Here is an 18628-nt window from a genome sequence, read left to right on the forward strand (position 1 = left end):
TACGTCAGGAATTTTTGAGGAAAGTCACAGAAAAATATCAAAGGAACATTGGCATGTGTTTCGCTTTGGCCTTTTTGTGACTTTTCCAGAAGGAGCTGATGAGGAGAAAAATACGAGAGAGCTGAAGAAAAAAATGACGTGAAGTCTGGTTGTACATTTAGTAACTTCAATGGAACCTCTCGAGTTGTTCTGTGTCTATTTAAACTTGGATGATGATAAAAAAAAACAAGCATTTGTCAGACTTCATACAGTTAACTTCTTTTTTTTTTTTTACACTTGATAGAAAAATTAACACCTAAATTAATTTATGGTAATTTTTGCATGATTTTTTTCCCCCGGTGTATAAGTGTAATATCAAAATATAACTTACATATTTTTTTGACAAATCGGATTATGACGATTTCCTACGGGAAAAATTATTTGAAAGCCCAAACAAAGATTGAATGTTTTACTGATTGTCTCAAAGGCATACATAAAAGTTAGTCTAAAGAACTTAAGGACTCTTATTTCAGTTTCCTCTTCAAATTCCCCCTTTTGTCCAATAAAAGCGACATTCCAACTTTCCCACAATCTCCCCTCCATGTATCCGACCGACTCCAATTGAAACTTAAGTCTCTGCTGGCTTCTGGCCAGCGTGTTAACTCCAACTAAATCAATGGATTAGCTATTTAGACCAACCCCACTACACAAACACGCTCACGCACTCGCTCCAATACAACACGGCCGCCGCCGCCGCCGGGACCGACGCTAATCTGGAAGCTCGGTCCAAGAAATGGCCAGATTCTCACAAAAACGGTGAGCGCTCTGTCCTTGTCGCCAGCCCCACCGAGAGGGGCACGTTGAATGCGGCCACGGACCCTCGACGAAACTCTGCCATGCTTTAGGGAATTTAATTCAGCTCGTCACAAAAGCCGCAAGGGTGGGAATCGACCCGAAGCAAACCGTCTTGCATTTACGACGAGGATTAAACTATCTCCTCAGCTTGCATTCCCACACAAGTTCACAAGTTTCTATTTTTTTTTTTCTTAATCCTTGCCAAGATGATGGAAAGGAAGGGAAAATGTTCAAACGGGTCGCGATGTGTGTACCTGTCCGAATTGAGTCATTTTGGTGCCTGCAGTCAGCTGTGACACAGTTTCCTCTTCTTACCATGCCGATTATTTTTTTCAAAATGAGCTCAACATTCTTATCATAGGTGTTCGACCTCTAGCAGCATCACCCGCCACCGTCCTAGCACGCTCTACATGGTCGCCAGGTCAGAGGCGCCGGGTCTAGACCCGGTGCCATGTATCCTAATGACATAAGCACACAGGCTAATCCTGAGGACAGCTGGGGAATCTTTACTGCACAATTGAGGCATGAGCTGGACATCCACTTCACTAGCTGTCTCTGTTACCCCCCGAGGGGCTTTGAGCAAGACCCCCCCCACCTCTCATTCCCCCCTCCCCGACATGCAACTTATTTCCCTGCCAGACAGCGTGTGTGGTGGCCTGAGGGTTAGCGCAGCTGCCGATAGAAACTTCCAGGTCATCCTGCATCATGATATCCCTCGTGTTGTTTTAGCATCAAGATTTATCCGGGTAATTAAAAAGTCGTACATCACCGACGCGTAAAACGGGCGGTGTTGATGGAAATGTCACTTTGACAATTGTTGACGGCAGCTCCGTAGCACTTAGCGTAGCTGTGTAGCTATTCATGGTTGTCCAATTTCATACTTGATGGGTTATTTGTATACAAGTGATTCAAAAGAGACACGAATATGTCCATTTCAAACATCCGACGTATCTGTCAGAAGACTTCTCGCTCTGTTAGACAAATTAAAGCATTCACGTCCATGGAGATTAGGATGAATAATGGAGTAATAGGAGGAAGTGAATACAAATGTTTCTAACCCTGCACCTCTTGCTGGCAGCCTCTCAGAGCCTCCCTTGCCAAAATCACAGGCGTCACCCCAATTTTTCGAAAGACCACAATGGGGTGTCTGGAGCCTCTTCCGGCCTGTCGGGCCAAAGCGAGGAACTCGCATGCTCCATTATTATTTATTGATTTTGTTTGTTTGTCACGTTTCAACGAACTGCACGATTTACGTTTATGGATGTCTCCAGTTGGAACGCAGCATTGTGAAAAACGAGCTTTGTCATGCGAAGCGGACATTTTTATGACTCAGAGCGAGTGTTGAAAACCTCCATTATCCGGCTCCGGCTTGCGGGGAGGCCCTTAAAGACTCGGTCCCTCGTGGGCGGCGTCCAAAATTGAGCTGTTCACGTCTGCCAGTGAGAAATAGTTTTTAATGGCCTAACATCTATCTCAGAAAGCCATTTAAGATTTAGTGCAGCCTCTCTGCTATTTCATAATCACCGCTTTTAACAGAGCATATAAAATGCATACAAAGATTGTTGCTTAAAAAGTAAATCAAATTCCCAAACGTAGTTTTAACAAAGGAGATAACACGAAATTTAGTGGCATGCTAGGAGTTAGCCTTTAAGCTACATGCTAGTTACTCTCGTTATTATGATACTTTTACACAGCAACACATTTCAGTTTACGTATGTTTGTGTGTGTGAACTGACAGGTGCTTGGCGACAATTAAAAATAGCTGTAAACACTGAAAAGCTTGAAAGTCAAGAACAGGAAAGAAGTGAGGAAGTGACATCCCCCGATGGACTCGATGCACTCTTTCCTGAGAGGGAACTTTTTTGACTTTGTTTCCCTGCCTTCAGAAAAGAAAAGACAAATGAGTTCCAAAAAACCTACAGCATGAGCTAAGGTGTTTTCATAGCGGTCAGCACAAATGCTTGACCCTCCTTGAGAGTTTAGATCATGCTTGGATTGCCTTATTGAAGCTCAAAGTCATAAGTGTTTGGATGGAAACGTTCACATGATAGCAATTGTTTTTAACAGTCAAACTCATGATAATGTAAACTTCAATTATAAAGCCTGGAAAAGAAAAATCACAAGTTACTCGATGACATTTCCAATCAGAAAGTAGACATGTTTCGGGTGCCTCGGGTTTTGGGCCTTAGGCTGACTAATGCTAATGCTAGCAGATTTGAGCTGTTGCTAATGCTCGCAAATTTGAGCTTAATTAACAACAACACAAAAAAATAGAACCCTACTTTTTTTGCTTATATAGTATTCTATTGAACACAATTCAGTAATTTTACAAAATACAGAACTAGTCAGCTGTATCTTTGGTATTTAAAGCTATACACTTACTTATGATTGAGCGTTGCTGCAATAAAACCGCAATCAAAGTGCAGCGGAGCAAAACGGGCCACATATATCTTGTGCTGGAATAACAACATTCCGCCACTTTTTTTCTTCATAAAACTATCTCAAAAGTTAGAAATAGCTTGAAGATTCCTTCATTTTTTTTCCCCTGTGTGTAAGTATGTATGTGCGTATATGTGTGTTTGAGTTGCGCCCACTTCCTTCATGGTAACAGCTGTCAAAACGTTGTTGGATTACAGCGCACCGCAAAGTTGCAGCTCGTATTAGCAGCCTGGTACCAGAGGAGGCAGGGGGGGGCCAGGAAGCGAGCGAGGGGGGCAGCAAAGATGCTCCCGAAGCTGCTAATTTAGATACACGTGTCATGGGGATTTGCTATTCCCGTATTAGCGCAGATATCCAATAATTATGTTTTGCTTTGGTAAAGCTCACTGTTTCAATTCCTATAAGCCACGTTTTGTTGAGAGAGAAAACTCCCCGAAATCTCCCCACGCTTGCTGAGGAGGGGAATGTTGAATTAATAATAGCGACCCACCACGGGGGTAATTCCCCCAATGGGCATAGTGATATAACGTATGTCTGAGTACTGTGAAAAAGGCCAAAGATGAATCATGCATTTGAGTTCACGATGACTTTGTTTCACATTAAGGTAAAAAAATAAATACATAAAAAAAAAAAAATGAAGGTGCGCCTTATAATCCAGTGCGCCTTATAATGCGGAAAATACGGTATGTACTTTTTAAATATGCTTATATATATTATATATATAATATATATTATTTATATATTATATATATTATATATATATATATATATATATATCCATCCAAATATGTCACCCAAATGACTCACCAGGAATATGCGAATATAATTTAAAAATTCATTTTTATTATTTCAGATTTCTTGTCTCTCCTTTGTTATACAAAGATGTTAAATAACTTAAATACATTCTTACCAGTCATTTGTGATCTGCTTATGTACGAGCTATACACATGAGGTAGAGGACAATAATTTAGGGTTCCCATAAGACATGACAAAAACCTTGTTGGTATCGGGCTGTGTGTTTGTACACGCACTGCACAAACCCTAATAAAAAACAAAGAGTACTTGTAAAAGTGACAACATGTTATAAAAGGCTTTTCACGAAAGTAGTGGATTATACAAACAGATCAAATCCGATGGAGATATTGTGGAGATGGTGCGCATGAATACACATTTGTTAGGATTTTGTTAGTGCTTTGAAAAACAGCAAGTTTGCATGCTTCTTGAAAACAAACCAAAAAAAAATACAAAATACTGGATATAAAATCAATTTAGTCGTATTTACACTAAACACACGCTCATAATATATTTAAAAATAATTTATTTACTTTTTTTTCTACAAAATAGATTTTTTTTTTTTGTACATGGTCTTCTGCTAACTAAACAGTGCGGAGTTTTGGATTTTGAGAATGTTGCGTGACATCATCATCTTGCAGCATCATTCTCCTTAAATACAATCTATAAGCGGAGCCAGAAAAATGCACTCAGTGGGCATTTGGTATTCCTGTTTGTCTTCAACGGGCTCATCAGCCAAGAGAAGTTGGTGTTTTCTTGGTGGAAGGGTGGGGTGGGGGGTGAGCACATACCAAAAGTGTGCTGTGGCAGGCAGGCATTTGCGCTGCATAGTTATTATGGTTTGCATGTAGCGTGCAAACTTCTGCGCGGCTTTTATTTGCTTATCGAAATTCTGGACCACGGTGGCTGGGTGCAGGATCTATGATTAGAATCTGTGCGGGGGAAGCTCCAACGCCCCAACGTGACATTTGGATGAAACATGGAGTCCAAACAACGCAATGCACCTCACTAGATGTCATTTCATATGTCATTAAAGGATTTATGGTTTTAGGTTTCCCTATTTTTGTTGTGAGCTCGGACTCCTGTCGATTTCTACACATTTTGTCACATTTTTTTATATTTGACTGGTTAACTGTATGACAGTTAATAATGTTAACATGACTTTAAACATTGCCTGTACATTTTTTTTTTTTTTTTAGACAAAACTGTGGGGTGTCACTGAAAATCATTTCTTGCGATAGTTGATCACGTGTCTTATTACCACAGGAAAAGAAACCTATTTACAATTAAAAAAAAAAATATCTGTGCTGCATCCATAAATATAGATTTCAACAAAAAAATACTATAAAGGGCTTTTTGGCTTTCAGTGTGGGAATGAATGCTATCATACAAAGCTGGGTCCCCCCCTCTCTCACTCAGTAGTCACAAACAAGATCTGCATATCTTATAGATGATTACCAGAAGCTAAGTGCAGACAATTCAGAAGCTTTTATCTTCACGGTCTACAATAAGGGCATCAGATGACCGGGTGCTTATGCTAATGAGGAATATGGCTCAACGGTAATAATATGGTTGCTACGTCCGGCCGCATTTTTTTCTAGCAAGGCCGCTGTCGTCTTCATGATGGATGGTTTCCCCCCAAACAGTCGTAGTGGTCTGAATCTATTCCCTGAACGTTCGGAAGAAGGCAGAGGGACGTATTGTATTTGTATTCCTCATTTGCATCCACCCGTCAGTCACAATATTAGGTACACCTGCGCCGCTCCAAAAACCAGGGAACAAAAAAGAGAATGTTCCCACATAGAATTGTCCAAAATGATTTAACATTGTTTATTATTGCGGTTGGTTGTGCAGAACGGCCCCGTTTCTAAAATTTGGTCCCGATCGTTTTGCTAATTGACATGAGACGACCAACACGATAATAAACATTGCGAGCGTCATTATCTTTGGATAGGCACAAAAAAAAAAACGGAATCTTTTGTGTGGCGGCGCAGGCGTCTCTAAGAAAGTGTCCAGTTATTTTCAAAATGCAACTTACAGCTGCAAATGATCTATTAAAAAGAAAAAAGTTTCAATTTGTTTTCCCCACCACATGAAAAAGGCGGCAACAGTCGCACAAAACAGCAAAGCGTCTGTGCAGTTAGTGGTTTTTTTTCTTTTTACCATAAAATGACATAAGTGGCTTGTATACAATATATAAAACGTTCTTTATAAACTTATATACATGCATATGCAAACACACAATGTGTGCGCGCGTAGATATGTGCGTGTAGAGTAAAATTCTTACACCCTGTCTGGTTTTTGTTGGAAGTCGTCGATGGATCCCCGTCACGGGATCCCCGTCACGGGTCGTCCGTCTCCTTCCTTCACTCTCGTGGCTATGCTTGCACGTGAAAAGTCGAATAAGTAGAGTCTGCTTAAGGCGTGAGATGTTCACCCAGTTGTCTGAGAAGAAGTTTGTCTTGGAATCCCTCAAAGTGCTTATCAGTGTCCCCACTCCTGTAATGGCGGCGGCGTTCAGCCCTTACAGGTGTACACCTCCTCCCTGTGCGTGCACTGCTTGCATTCCACGTAGCAGCACCAGCGCACTTGGCACTGGCAGGGCCGCGTCACCTCCCGGCTCTGCGTGTTGTGACCCCGCCCGCAGCAGATAGCGTCGCAGTTCTTGTCCTTGTAGCACTTGCGGGCGGTCGTGCCCGACGAGTACTTGCTGGGCCTGCAGAAGCTGGGCGAGTCCTCGATGTGCAGTAGGTTGATAGTGCGGGGGATCTGCTCGTTGAGCTGCGGGAGCGCGGGCGGCGGCGGCTGCGGTTGTTGGCTCCGGCCCGACGGGGAGATGTCGCCCTCCCCCGTGGCCTCGTTGGTGGAGCTGCCCACCTTGACCGAGGTCTCGTAGCGCTGCTTGAGTTGCTTGCCGACTTCGTGGAAGGGCTGCAGCTGCCTCCAGCATGTCCGGATGGTGCAGGAGCCGGAGACGCCGTGGCACTTGCAGGTGGTCTCCACACCGGCCTTGATGACCTTGCACACCAGACATAGGACAGTGGAACCTTGACTTATGAAAGACCCTTTTTTTGTGAACACAACACGCCCCTGTAACCTCACGTAACCGAAACTTTGGCCCCATCCTGGTTTGCCTTGTTATTGTTACAATTATTTATTGTATTTTAATCAATGCCTATTTTTTTGATGAAGAAACAAGGGAAGATTGCAAGAGGGGCTCCCCAGAGTCTGCCGTGGTTTTGACAGTTTAAAGCCAAGGTACAAGTCGATCCTAAAAAAAGCTCTATCGAAGCAAAATGGTCAGAAGGTAAAAGAAAAAAAAAAAATTGCAGCCTTCGCATCCTCGCACCCCGGCCAAGAAAGTCAGACCGCAAGTCGTCAAAAGCAATGAATGTCTACGAATGAATGACAATAACACATTGTCTCAGACAAGGGGGTTTTGGATAGCACCTCGGTTTCTCCGCCGTGACTGCGAAAGAGATCAGGAAGTGAACATTTATCACGGCAACGGGTCGAGAAAATGCGATAGGTCAGCTTTTTAGAGGAGGGGGGCCGGGGCAGCACATTCCACGACTGTCCTCTTGTGAATTGACCCCAAAACTTAGTTGAGAAAAAAAAGTAAAAAGCAATGTTGTAAATCTTAAATCGCAGATAGAATCTCCCGAGGGGACAACATGTGAAGAGGCGAGCTGCAAAGGAAGGACTAAAACAAAACCATATATATATATATATATATATATATATTTTTTTTTTAATTAAATGTATATCTTTTTTTTTTCCTGTCTTTTTTTATCTGAGCCCAATTCGAGGCAGAACTGCTCTAATAAAACAAGTTGAGACTTTTACAGCAAAATGATGGCAAGACTATTTTATGATGACGATTTAAAATGCTCCAGCCAAGTCATATTATAATATTGATTTATCTTTTTTCTTCAATCTCATCAGCTAATAAATCACAGTTGCCGGGGAGAAAATGTGGATTCTCAGGGGTGTGCGTGCTTTGAGGAAGCTCAAACAAGACAGATTAGATCGAGATGCGTCCAAACGATTACAACTACTTTGGGATATTTTCCGTTCTGATCCGTTTGAACTCCACAACCCAATTGAACAATCAATCCTCACCTTCAGGCCCACGTTGGTGTTGTGCATGTCCACGTGTGCGCGCAGGTCTTTGTTGGAGCGCTTGCCTAGGAAGTCCTTGACAAACTTATTGGCGTACTTCAGGTTGTCGCCGCAGCCGCCCCACTGCCACGCCTTGCGGTTCTCCAGGTCGGGTGCCTCGTCGCACGTGCAGCGCTCCATGCGGCCCGCGCTGCACGCTTTGGCCATGGCGTGCGTCAGTCCCGCCGAAGAAATGGCGTACAGGAAGGCGGTCTCCTTGAATCCTTGGGAAAGCAAATGGATTATTCTTTTGGAATTGCCCGTTTTGTTTTTTTCCCTCCGCCATAGGAAATTGACGCTCCCACATACCTCTCTTGAGCATGTTGGCTCGGTGGCGCCCCTCTAAGGTGCAGTTCCACCTCTCGAAGCGGAACTGATACTGGCATTCTAGGGCGCTCATGGTGATGGCCTCTCGCAAGGTCTCGGCCACGCCTGGGTCACGTCTGCACATCCTGCGTTGCTTCTTTTCCAGTTTGAGCCGGTCGCACAGTTTGTAGTGGGCCCGGCCCACGTTCTCCTCCGGTAGAGAGTTCAGTGGCAGGATTGACAGTGGCTCATTACCTGTCAGCCTAAAAAAAAAAATGGAGGCGTGAATAGGAGTACTTCCCATCAGTGCCGTTTTTATCAGAATGGTGAGGTACCAATCGCTTACATACCAAGAACACGCCAGTAAGCTGTCATGCCTTTTAAAATTCCAATTTGCCTTCCAGCGGTTATAAATCACTCAGACAACACAAATCACTGGAGGCTTAATATAAAAGTTTACAACTGTAATAAAAAAAGGGTAACTATCTAGCAGACGCTGCAACGTCAAATGGCAGAATTGCTCGGATTCCTGTGTGTGTGTGTGTGTATATTTATACATACGAAATCTCAAATATAACTGAGTCGGGGCTACTATTTGACGAAATGCATTAAATATAATCAACGGCTCTTTGTCATCCAAATACTTGCGTAGCATTCCGAGATGAAACAGGATTGAAAAGTGATGAACAAGCGTTCAAAACAACGGTCCGGGGGGCGGGGGGGGCATTCACAGCTGTGTTGCATCGATTTAAACAGGACCAGACCGCGGGATTTACACTCTCATTATAGAATCCCCACACAAATACAGAGAAATCACCCTACTCGAAATCTTTCACGCTGCAGCTGCACGCAGAACATGTGGCGCGCTCGCACTCCTCTCTCCTCCGTTTATTTAAGGGAAGCGTATACAAAAACAAACAAGCGAAGTCCCGCCGCAGAGCTGGCAGGCCCCCGAAGACCGACGCTCTGAGGTCGCCATGGCGGGATCGCGGCGCAGCGTAAACACACACGCCAAAAGGGACGCGACAGTCGGCCCTGTGACCGTTTTGGTCACGGCGACTGACAGGATTGGCAGTCCGGGCTGCTCATTATGTCTAATCTCTGGCAAGCTTCACACCCCCGAGAGTGAAACCAACCAATATGCGGAGGGTCACAAAGGCACACGTGTTCTTTAACCTTGCACATCAATGCCAGAAAAGCTTCCGTACCTTTTATTCTGATAAAACCGCTGCACAACACAATCATGATACTGTCAAGTGAAGCGTTAACACCGGAAAACAGGAAGTCAGGCCACGTTCTTCCTGAAAACGAAAGCGACGGGCCGGCCGGCCGATCCGCTCGCAATGTCATTACCGCCCTTCAGCGCTCGCCGGGGCGAAAGTCACCAGGGTTCTTTAACAAGAGATTTGTTTTATTAAGTCAAATAACCGACTGAAGTGTTTCCCCCAGAGTCCTCACTTTCATTCCAAGCGACTTAATGGCTTCCATATGCTATGCGATATTGTCTGAAGGCTTGCGTGTGCGCCGCATGCCTGGGGAAGGCCAGCGCTCCAATCCAAAGCGGACGAGGCATCGGGGATCGGCTTTCGGATCGGGTCAAACGCTTTCCTTTCTGCAACGCCTGTTTGCCTTGCTGTAACGTGTCTGACAGCTATGGATTTTGAAATGGAAACCTGGCAAGCTACGTCTTGACATCGGCTGCTCACTCGGCGTACGTACACAGGAAAAACATGTATGACGGTTACGCTGAGAAAAAAAAAAAGAGGTCTTCGGACGACGCTTCCTGCGCGTGTATACAAACTTTGGAAGTTTGGAAATTGGCGTTTGGATGCTTTATCGATCCCTGAGGAATTTCTGGAAATTTCTGGGAATCTAGATTATTTTAGGGTCAGGAACCAACTTGATGCCACCTGCTCATGCAGGTGCACTAGCGGAGCTAGAGGGGGGGCTGCGAGGGCACTGGCCCCCATTGAAATATGCTTGCACACTCCAGATGCCTGCCACACAATTTGTTTTTGGGTATTTTGTGATTCCATCCTCCCACCCATGAATTTTTATCAGCATTATTTGAAGAATTTTAGTTTTTTTTTTTTTTTTTTTTCGCGGGCCACCTGCCACCCATGGGAATCCTAGCTCCGCCAGTGATTACACACTTTTTGTGGGATGGCATTCCACAAAGAGAAACTGGCTTTCCAAAAGTATATACGTATATCAAAAGCGTTTTTAAATCCTAGCAATCATCTATCACATGCAATCTGCCCAACTTTTCCTTCTAATCTACACAATCTTCACCGCGATTAGCATTCCTGTCATGAAGAAAAACAGAATAGAATCGAAACACGCCGCCACGTGTCACGGCTGACAGCTAAATTCAACTCCAAACACACACACGGCTTCTTATCAAGACATGTTCATGTGATTAGAGCAGAGTGGCGTGTGCTCCCTTGCTAAGATCCTCCGAACATCTCGCCGTGTTTTCACATCCTGGAGCGTTTTCCCTCAGGTGTTTTTGTTTGAGGAGTTGGCCCAGCAACAGAAGTTACACATGGAATATAACACCGACGTATAAAAAAAAAAAAAAAGAAGTTGGTGAAGCTTTGTTTTTCCATTCACACACTTGCCTGGACAGACTCCTGGTGCACCTCCTCCCCAGTCTATCACTCGTTAGTTTGTTTAGTTCTTTCTCTCCGCATGTCAGCACCTCCCATCGGCCATGACGTTTACTCTACATTCATTTTCCATTTCCATCCCTCATTGACCTTCACCATCATCACTCCCATTCTGGAAGTCACCCTCGGCCGGTACTTCTGGTAGCACCTCCGGTTTTATAGTGTGTTCCACACAATTTATTTTGCTTTATTTATTAGGAGACATCAGTGAAGCTCACGATGCAATGTCTTGAAGGTAGCTAGGTAGGTAGCATCAAAAATACATTTAGGTACATATAAAGCCATCTTGGATTCAAATCTATACATCTATCCTTCCATCCATCATCCATCCACCCAATAGCCAATAGCCAAAATAAATAAAAAATTAAAAACATAGAATTAATGCATTTTTAAATAAAAAAAAATAATTTATGCTGTATAAATAAACAGTGAATAATCCAACGTTAAAAATATTGAATGTTTGTTAGGCTTAAAAAAATTAAATATGTATATCTTATTTTGGTGGGGCAAAGAATGACCAAGACACTAAAAAAGTGAACTGTTTAACTAAAAATATTATATTCAATATACAATGAAATGACAATAAATATACATTAACTAAACCGTTTATTTGGGGTGGGGGGTTCAGTTATCCTGGGGGAAGTTTAAACAAAATGTTGATCTAAATTTGTTTATGTTTGCACATACTAGCACTTACTACCTTCAATCAACAGCTAATCAGTCACTGGCTGATTGCGCCTTGCCAAAGAAAACTAAAATAAAAACACCGAAGCTACAACTTTTCCATCAACTCAGGTTGGTCCCGTCACAAGCAACCGCCCTCTTCCTCCTCCTTCCACAACCCCCCCCCTCAGTTCTCCCTTTATTCCCACTGGTCAATTACGCCAAACGAATGTCAATCATTCCGCCCAGCTGTCGGCTCCACACGAAGCCTCCGCCAGACAAAACCATCACTGCCAAAACAACGACAGACGTCCACGTGTCCCGAAGCACTTCTGCTTGTGCCTGTTTAAAACGTGCGGACCTTGAGAAAGTCCTCCTACGCTGCTACTACTGCTGCTGCTGCTGCTGCCTTCTTATGGGTGGCACACAAATCATGGAAATTTTTGGATGAACTTCAACCCACCCTGCCCACTCATGTGCCATCTGGTGTGTGGCAGCACGAGCCTTGCATGAAATGCGGTGGTGTCCGACATTGCTTTTTCACTCCTTTGACCAAAAGCAGAGATCAAGTGTGGGGGGGACTGAGCACCCCTAAACCCCCCCTAGACGAGCCCCTGGCTGAATCCCCCCGAGAGTGCAGTAGCATGGCCGCTTGCTTATGTGTCACGATGACTTGAGTCATGATCAGGACAATGTGTGAGACAAAGTGCAAATCGGCTATCTCGTATGACTAAACAGGATGTGACCCAGCGTTATGTCATCTGCTGCCCTAAACTCTTCAGACCACCACCTCCAAGCTAGAACAATTCTCACGCCCAAACCTAAACTGGCTAGTTTAGATTTTTTGTTGTTGTTGTTAAAGTCAGAGCAGAGGCTGGTTGTTTAATCCAGAACCATGGTGGTAGTTTGGGAATGGGAGTGTGTGGCATAGTAAGAGGTTTAAGTTCTGTGTGCTTCTAGGGTCAGCGGCTCTGTTATGGTCACTGTGTGACTGGCACAGATTGGGCGAGCGGCGGCGTCCCGCGTGACTCATGACCCCCCCCCCCCCCACACACACACACACATACTTCATCCCCTTCGTGTGTTCCATCCCACGCCATTGCACAGGGCAGGCCTGTACCAGCGCACCAACGCACCTCAGACACACCTCAGGCGCAGTATACCGCCACGCCAGCTGGGCCCAAAAGCAAGACGCCCGGACAAGGCCGAATTTGCGAACGCGACGCGATTGGGAACGCCGTGTTCCAGCTTACAAAGGCAAGACTACAAGAATTGCAAACAAAACAGCAGCTGTTTGAATCAGTCACTCCTCAGTGGCTGAAAGAGGAGAGTTTTGTGCCTGCCAGCTCCCAGAGAAAAAAGAAAAAAGCAACTTTCAGCAACTATTTGGCTGTCGAAAGAAGGCACAAGAGGTCAAACGATGGCATGAGTTGTCAGTATAACACCGTCTCGGAAAAATGAGTTCGGAACATTTACTCTTAATGCTCTGGATTGCTTTTTTGTTGACTCAACAACTTCAGACTCTGACAGGCCTCAGCTCACCTTTGACCCTAGTAAGAACAAGCAATAGGACCCTAGACGTTGTTTGTTCTTGTATCGTTAGCCTTTATTACTTTTCTGACGGTTTCGACTAGTTGGCCTGCAAATAGCATCAAACGTCATCCCAGCGAGAGTTTGACATCAACGGGAATTTCCTCGCCGTGTCGTGTGACGCTGCACGGGCGCAACACACTGCCAACAGCTGGAGCTGCCTTTTTTTTTTTTTTTAAGTCCTTGCCGCAGTCTCTCCAACAACGCTCGACTTTCTCTCATGTGAGACGGCCAAATGCATTTACGAGCCCTCCTGAGCAAAGTCACATTCGAAAATATTCAGCACAGCTAATAATTGCCTTTTTATAACCCACATTAAAAAAAACGATGGTGTTTTTTCCTAACTTAATCTTTAAAGTCTTTAAAGTAACTTTTGACTTCTTGACTTGGAGTGGCTGCTCCATATAGTAGCTAGCATCCGCTAAGCTATGACATTTGGATGATATCCAAACGGTAATGTGAATCCAAAGAGACAAGATTTATAATCTTGTATTTTGCTGCAATTGAAAATTCGAATCACTAGTGATCCGATTTTGACTTCTCGACTTGAGGAGTGGCTGCTCCACATAGTCGCTAGCATCGGCTAGCGTAGTAGACTATGACATTTGGCTAATATCCAAACGGTAACGTGAATCCAGTTGTATCAACGAAGCTGTAAAAAGCCGTCCACTATCAAAACTCTCACGTCTGCGTGATGTCAGCACGCAAGTGCTGAGAGAATCCTATCTGTTGGGTAAAGCGATACCCCTTGAGGTGGGGCTCCGACCACAGGATATCCTATGAAGTCGGGAAATCCCTGCCTATCGACCGCACTCCCCGCCTTCGCCACACGTCAGGCCTAATCATTCCTTCAGGGCCCCGGTAATGAGACGCCACCCGCCAACCACTGTCTGCCCGGCAACAGCGCTGCTCCTAATGAGCCGTAATCATCCAGGAGCTCCCCGCGAAACCACTGCAAGGCAAAAGTAGGAGGGGACGGACGGGGAGCACGGGAAATGTTTATATGTAGCCTATTAAATGACAACGTGAAACATGGCAGTGACTTTTAAACACTGCTGGAAATGATTCGGCGCAGTGATGAAAATCGCCTCCTGATACCATTTGTTAGCCTATTATTTTTGGACCGAACCGGGTCGAGGAAAACTGAAGCAGAAACAAGCCATGACAGAATGTTTTTCATACTCGTAAGAAATAATTACTACCCAGACGTTTTTCTAGTATACTCTAGTTGGCTCTACTTGACTTGTTATTTTGAAAATAGATTCGGTCTGCATACTGATCATCAATTTGATTTGCACCATTTTTACATAGAAATAAGCAGTGGCAATTTACTCCAAAGGTAATTCAATAGCAAGTCATAGAGACCTGTGTTTTTGCTTATGCCGGATACTGTGGCTCACTTTTGATTGGTGATTCCAGCTGTGGGTGGATTCTTTTTTTTTCTACATGTCTCACATGAACTAAATAAAAACAAACCAATGCCTCCTTGCAATCCAGCGCAGTTTACAAGACCACGGAATGTAAAAAAAAAAAAAAAAAAAAACTTTGTGGACTTTTAAACCAATACCAGACGTCTTTAAGGCTCCATCACGTCCTGAATGAAGCCCCCGCAGACTTTTTCTGATTGCAAATGATAACGGATTTAGGGGGAGAGGTAGCACCTGCCACAACAGGCGCGGGGGGGAAGGAAAACGAGCGCTCGCATTCTTGCGGCAAAGGATGACAATTTAAGCGGGCGCCCGACTACGCCAGGAATCCCTCCCCGCCCTCCGCCGCGCAGACCGTGGCCAGGAGACGATTGTGTTTATGTTTCACTTGCGCTCCACCGCACTCTGGAAATTGGGTATGCAGCGTTGACCCTCTATTTTGAGTCAATCAGTACCCGGGAGGCCCCCGTGCGGAGGAATATTTATTCCAGCAGGTTGGTGTTGTTTGTCCCGGACTGTGACACCGGTGTTGAATTTCTGTTTTTGGGGTCTGAGTCACCTGCGTGAGCTCTTTCTTCAGCGTCATGTTCCTGAGCTTCAGGGCTCAATCATTCACCCGAACTCATTCGTATTCCACCCAGCCGGCGCTGTAACACCACGTGCTTCCCCCTCCCGCAAAGAGGCAATTGAAAACAAATGGTAACAGTGCGAGTAAATATACATGGGCATTAGGGCCATTAGAGGCCATGCGAGTGCCAGTGCACGCCGGCCTGCCAAGCTTTACTTTCCAGCAGGCGAGGAAGACAGACGGGAATCCGGGCTACCACGTGTCCTCCGTGTGGCTGCGGGATTACAGACAGTGACGCACCGGGGGGGGGGGGGGGGGGGGGCATAAAATCTAGATGAGGGACTCAGAGTAGGAGACACCACACCGGCCGAGAACAGCTATTCGGATTCAGCCTGCCGTTTGCCAGCGAGATGAGGGAAAGCCCACCAAGGCTCTCCAGCTGCAAATCTCAAGCTCCGCCCACGTTCACCATAGTTACAAAAATGAGACTCACCCAGCAGGATCGTGTGATGGAGTATACATTTGCAACCTTGAAGGGCTGGCTAATTTCAGCAGAATAACAAATGAGGGGTGTGCTTAAATATTTGATCTTTGGGATATTTTCACAAACATGTTATTAAGAGAATAAAACACGCACCATTTCAAAATACATGAAACAATACGATGAATTAATATTTTGTGGGTTAAATGCTTTGGGTCTTTTTTATAGCAGATCTAGTTTGTTTTTTGTCACAACCTCATAACGGGCCCGATAAAATGCTCTTGCAGGCTGTACATGGCCCACGGGCCATAGGTTGCCCACCCCAATGTAGCTTAATCTTCACATCGGTCTCCATCGTAACTCCATCAAGGCCATAAAGGTCAAAGTTATGTTTACGGACTACAAACGGTACAATCACTATGTCCAGTACTTTTTTTTTTGCCAGCATTGGGTTCACACAAGTGCTAAATCAGAGGTCATGGTGGGTCACGCTCCTTACAGCCTACTTTCCTCGTGCTCGGACACGTACCTTTGCACTCCACTCTCATGAAACATTGACGTGAACGTTCAGTGAGTGTTATTTTTCATTCATATGAGCGATGGCTGAGAAAGAAAATAGTTCCTGCTGCCTGAGGTGTGTGATGTTTATGCTGGATTGGGTAGGTGGTGGGGGGAATTCTCTCTCTCTCTCTCTCTCTCTTTTTTTTTTTTTGTGCAAGCCCAACAGCAGACGTTGGGCCACCAGTCCAGTGCAGTCAGTCAGATGGCTTTATTGTTACCAGCTGTTGCTTTTAGGGCGGGCATGTATGTACACTCACCTTTTTGCACTCGTCTGAGGATACGTTTGTTTTTTACAAGCAAAAATAATCCCTCCCGCCACTCAAACATACTTAGATAACGTTTCACTCAATCCATCCAGTGAATGCTACCACGTTGTCGCATGCACTCACAACAGCCGTGTTTCAAAAGTAACACAATCGCAATAACTATTGCTTTAAAGCAATATTTTTTGTCTTTGTTACAACATTTTTATACGAAATATATTCTGTTCTCGGTTAATGCATTTTAACCGTGCAATGACCAGACGCTGTCTTTTCTGTTGACTTTTTCTGTCAAATTAACCAATTCGCTCATGTCAGCGTATTTGACTTTTCTCACTGTCACTTAAGTTTCCGTTTAAGTCTATCGCTGGCTACGTATTCCATCACTGGGCTGAAATCGTTCATGACAGCGACGCCGCTGATTGGTTGTAATGTCACTCAGTGTCCATACATGTTAAGTATGTGACAACTGGTAAATAAATATTAGTCATTTAGTTTTTAATTAATTGAAGGCTCGACTGGCTATACCAAGACCGAAAAAATATTGTCGTTTTTTTAAATTAAAAATACAACTTTATCATCTAACTTTTTTTTTTTTTGTCTTGTTAAAATTCTATCAGTAAATTGTTCATTTGTTTTGGTAAAACTAACACATTCTTTACAATTCAGTAATTCAGTCAAATATAATGTTTTATTTTGAGTAAATCTTGCCTGATGCCACTCCAATCAACAATCAAGGTGACAACAGCTTCACTCACCCGAAATAGGCTGCGCTGGGCGGTGGCAAGTAGAAGACAAGGACTACCAGTGTGAACGATAACCATCCCAGGAGTAGGTGTCCATCCAGCATTTTGCTGCGGCTCCAGGGCAGATCATTTCGTTTCTCCTGAGTAGCTGTGTGAAGCCCTCAGCTGGATGCGCCACACTTCTTATACGAAGAGCACATGAGGTGCTCCTCCCATCCAGCCTGCACGGCAGAGAGAGGAAGAGAGAGCAAGAGAGAGAGAGAGAGAGATGGAGGGGGGGCAGAGGAAAGCCGGCAGCAGCATGAGAGAAGGGGTAGGTACGTGTTAAGTGAATATAAAAATGTTTAATATTGTTGTGTCTAATTCCAATAAAAATAAAAAAAAAAACAGCAAAGTTTATTTTATTTTTGGCCCTTGAAGGCTACCGTAGCAGAAGTTAGTTAGTTGCAGCTCTGCTTACCTTAAAGTTTTGGCATGATGCCATGAGCATCACAACTGTGGGGATGTGTGTATACGTGCTTGGGTAGGGTCGCAGCCAGTGTAGTCGCTTGAAAGTGGCTCTGGATCTTCACCCAGCCGTGCCATGGGTGAAGAAATGATTTTTATTCTTATGTAAATTAGTGACGTACAGAGGAGCTTGCTCATCTGGTATTTGAGGTTCCCTTTGTTTCCTGCGCCAGCGCACGAAACATGCACATGGCTTATATTCAAGTCAAATTAGTCGAACATGGCCAAGTCGATGTCACGAATGAAAAAGACAGACAGGGCTCCGTGTAGTCGGATTTGGGTTAAAGATTGGCAGCCAGGTTAAATATCAGTCCGGTCTTGCCTCAACGAGACCGCGTCTTTCGCTTAGAAGCCCGCACACGTGCGAGCCAGGCGGGTTCACGCGCAGTTCACAAATTCGTCGGCAACTCCGCGACCGCGGGCCATTTCACAAGCGCTACCAAACGAAAGCCGGTAATCGCATGTCACATTGACAGCCATTGAGATCCACGAGTGAGCTATCAATCATCCCCGCCAAGTAACCTGAACACTCTGGCAGGCCCGCTCATGAAAACTATTTAGTCTTCTCGGTACTGCTTTCAATTTGAGGATTAGCGGAATGACGTGTCAAACCGCCGAGGCGGG

General features: G+C 44.6%; 1 protein-coding gene across 1 annotated transcript; it reads right to left on the bottom strand.

The window, feature by feature from the left end:
* Positions 1 to 4096: 4096 nt before the first annotated feature.
* On the bottom strand, positions 4097 to 17662 carry wnt9a (wingless-type MMTV integration site family, member 9A). Its single transcript, XM_037276597.1, has 4 exons — positions 17510 to 17662; positions 8536 to 8795; positions 8188 to 8450; positions 4097 to 7083 (listed from the first exon to the last, which is right to left on the bottom strand). Exons 1-4 carry the CDS (start codon positions 17599 to 17601, stop codon positions 6583 to 6585), a joined length of 1116 nt encoding a protein of 371 aa, XP_037132492.1. The 5' UTR covers positions 17602 to 17662; the 3' UTR covers positions 4097 to 6582.
* Positions 17663 to 18628: the final 966 nt, after the last annotated feature.

The sequence above is a fragment of the Syngnathus acus genome, chromosome 17, assembly GCF_901709675.1.
Source record: "Syngnathus acus chromosome 17, fSynAcu1.2, whole genome shotgun sequence".
NCBI classification, from domain to species: domain Eukaryota; kingdom Metazoa; phylum Chordata; class Actinopteri; order Syngnathiformes; family Syngnathidae; genus Syngnathus; species Syngnathus acus.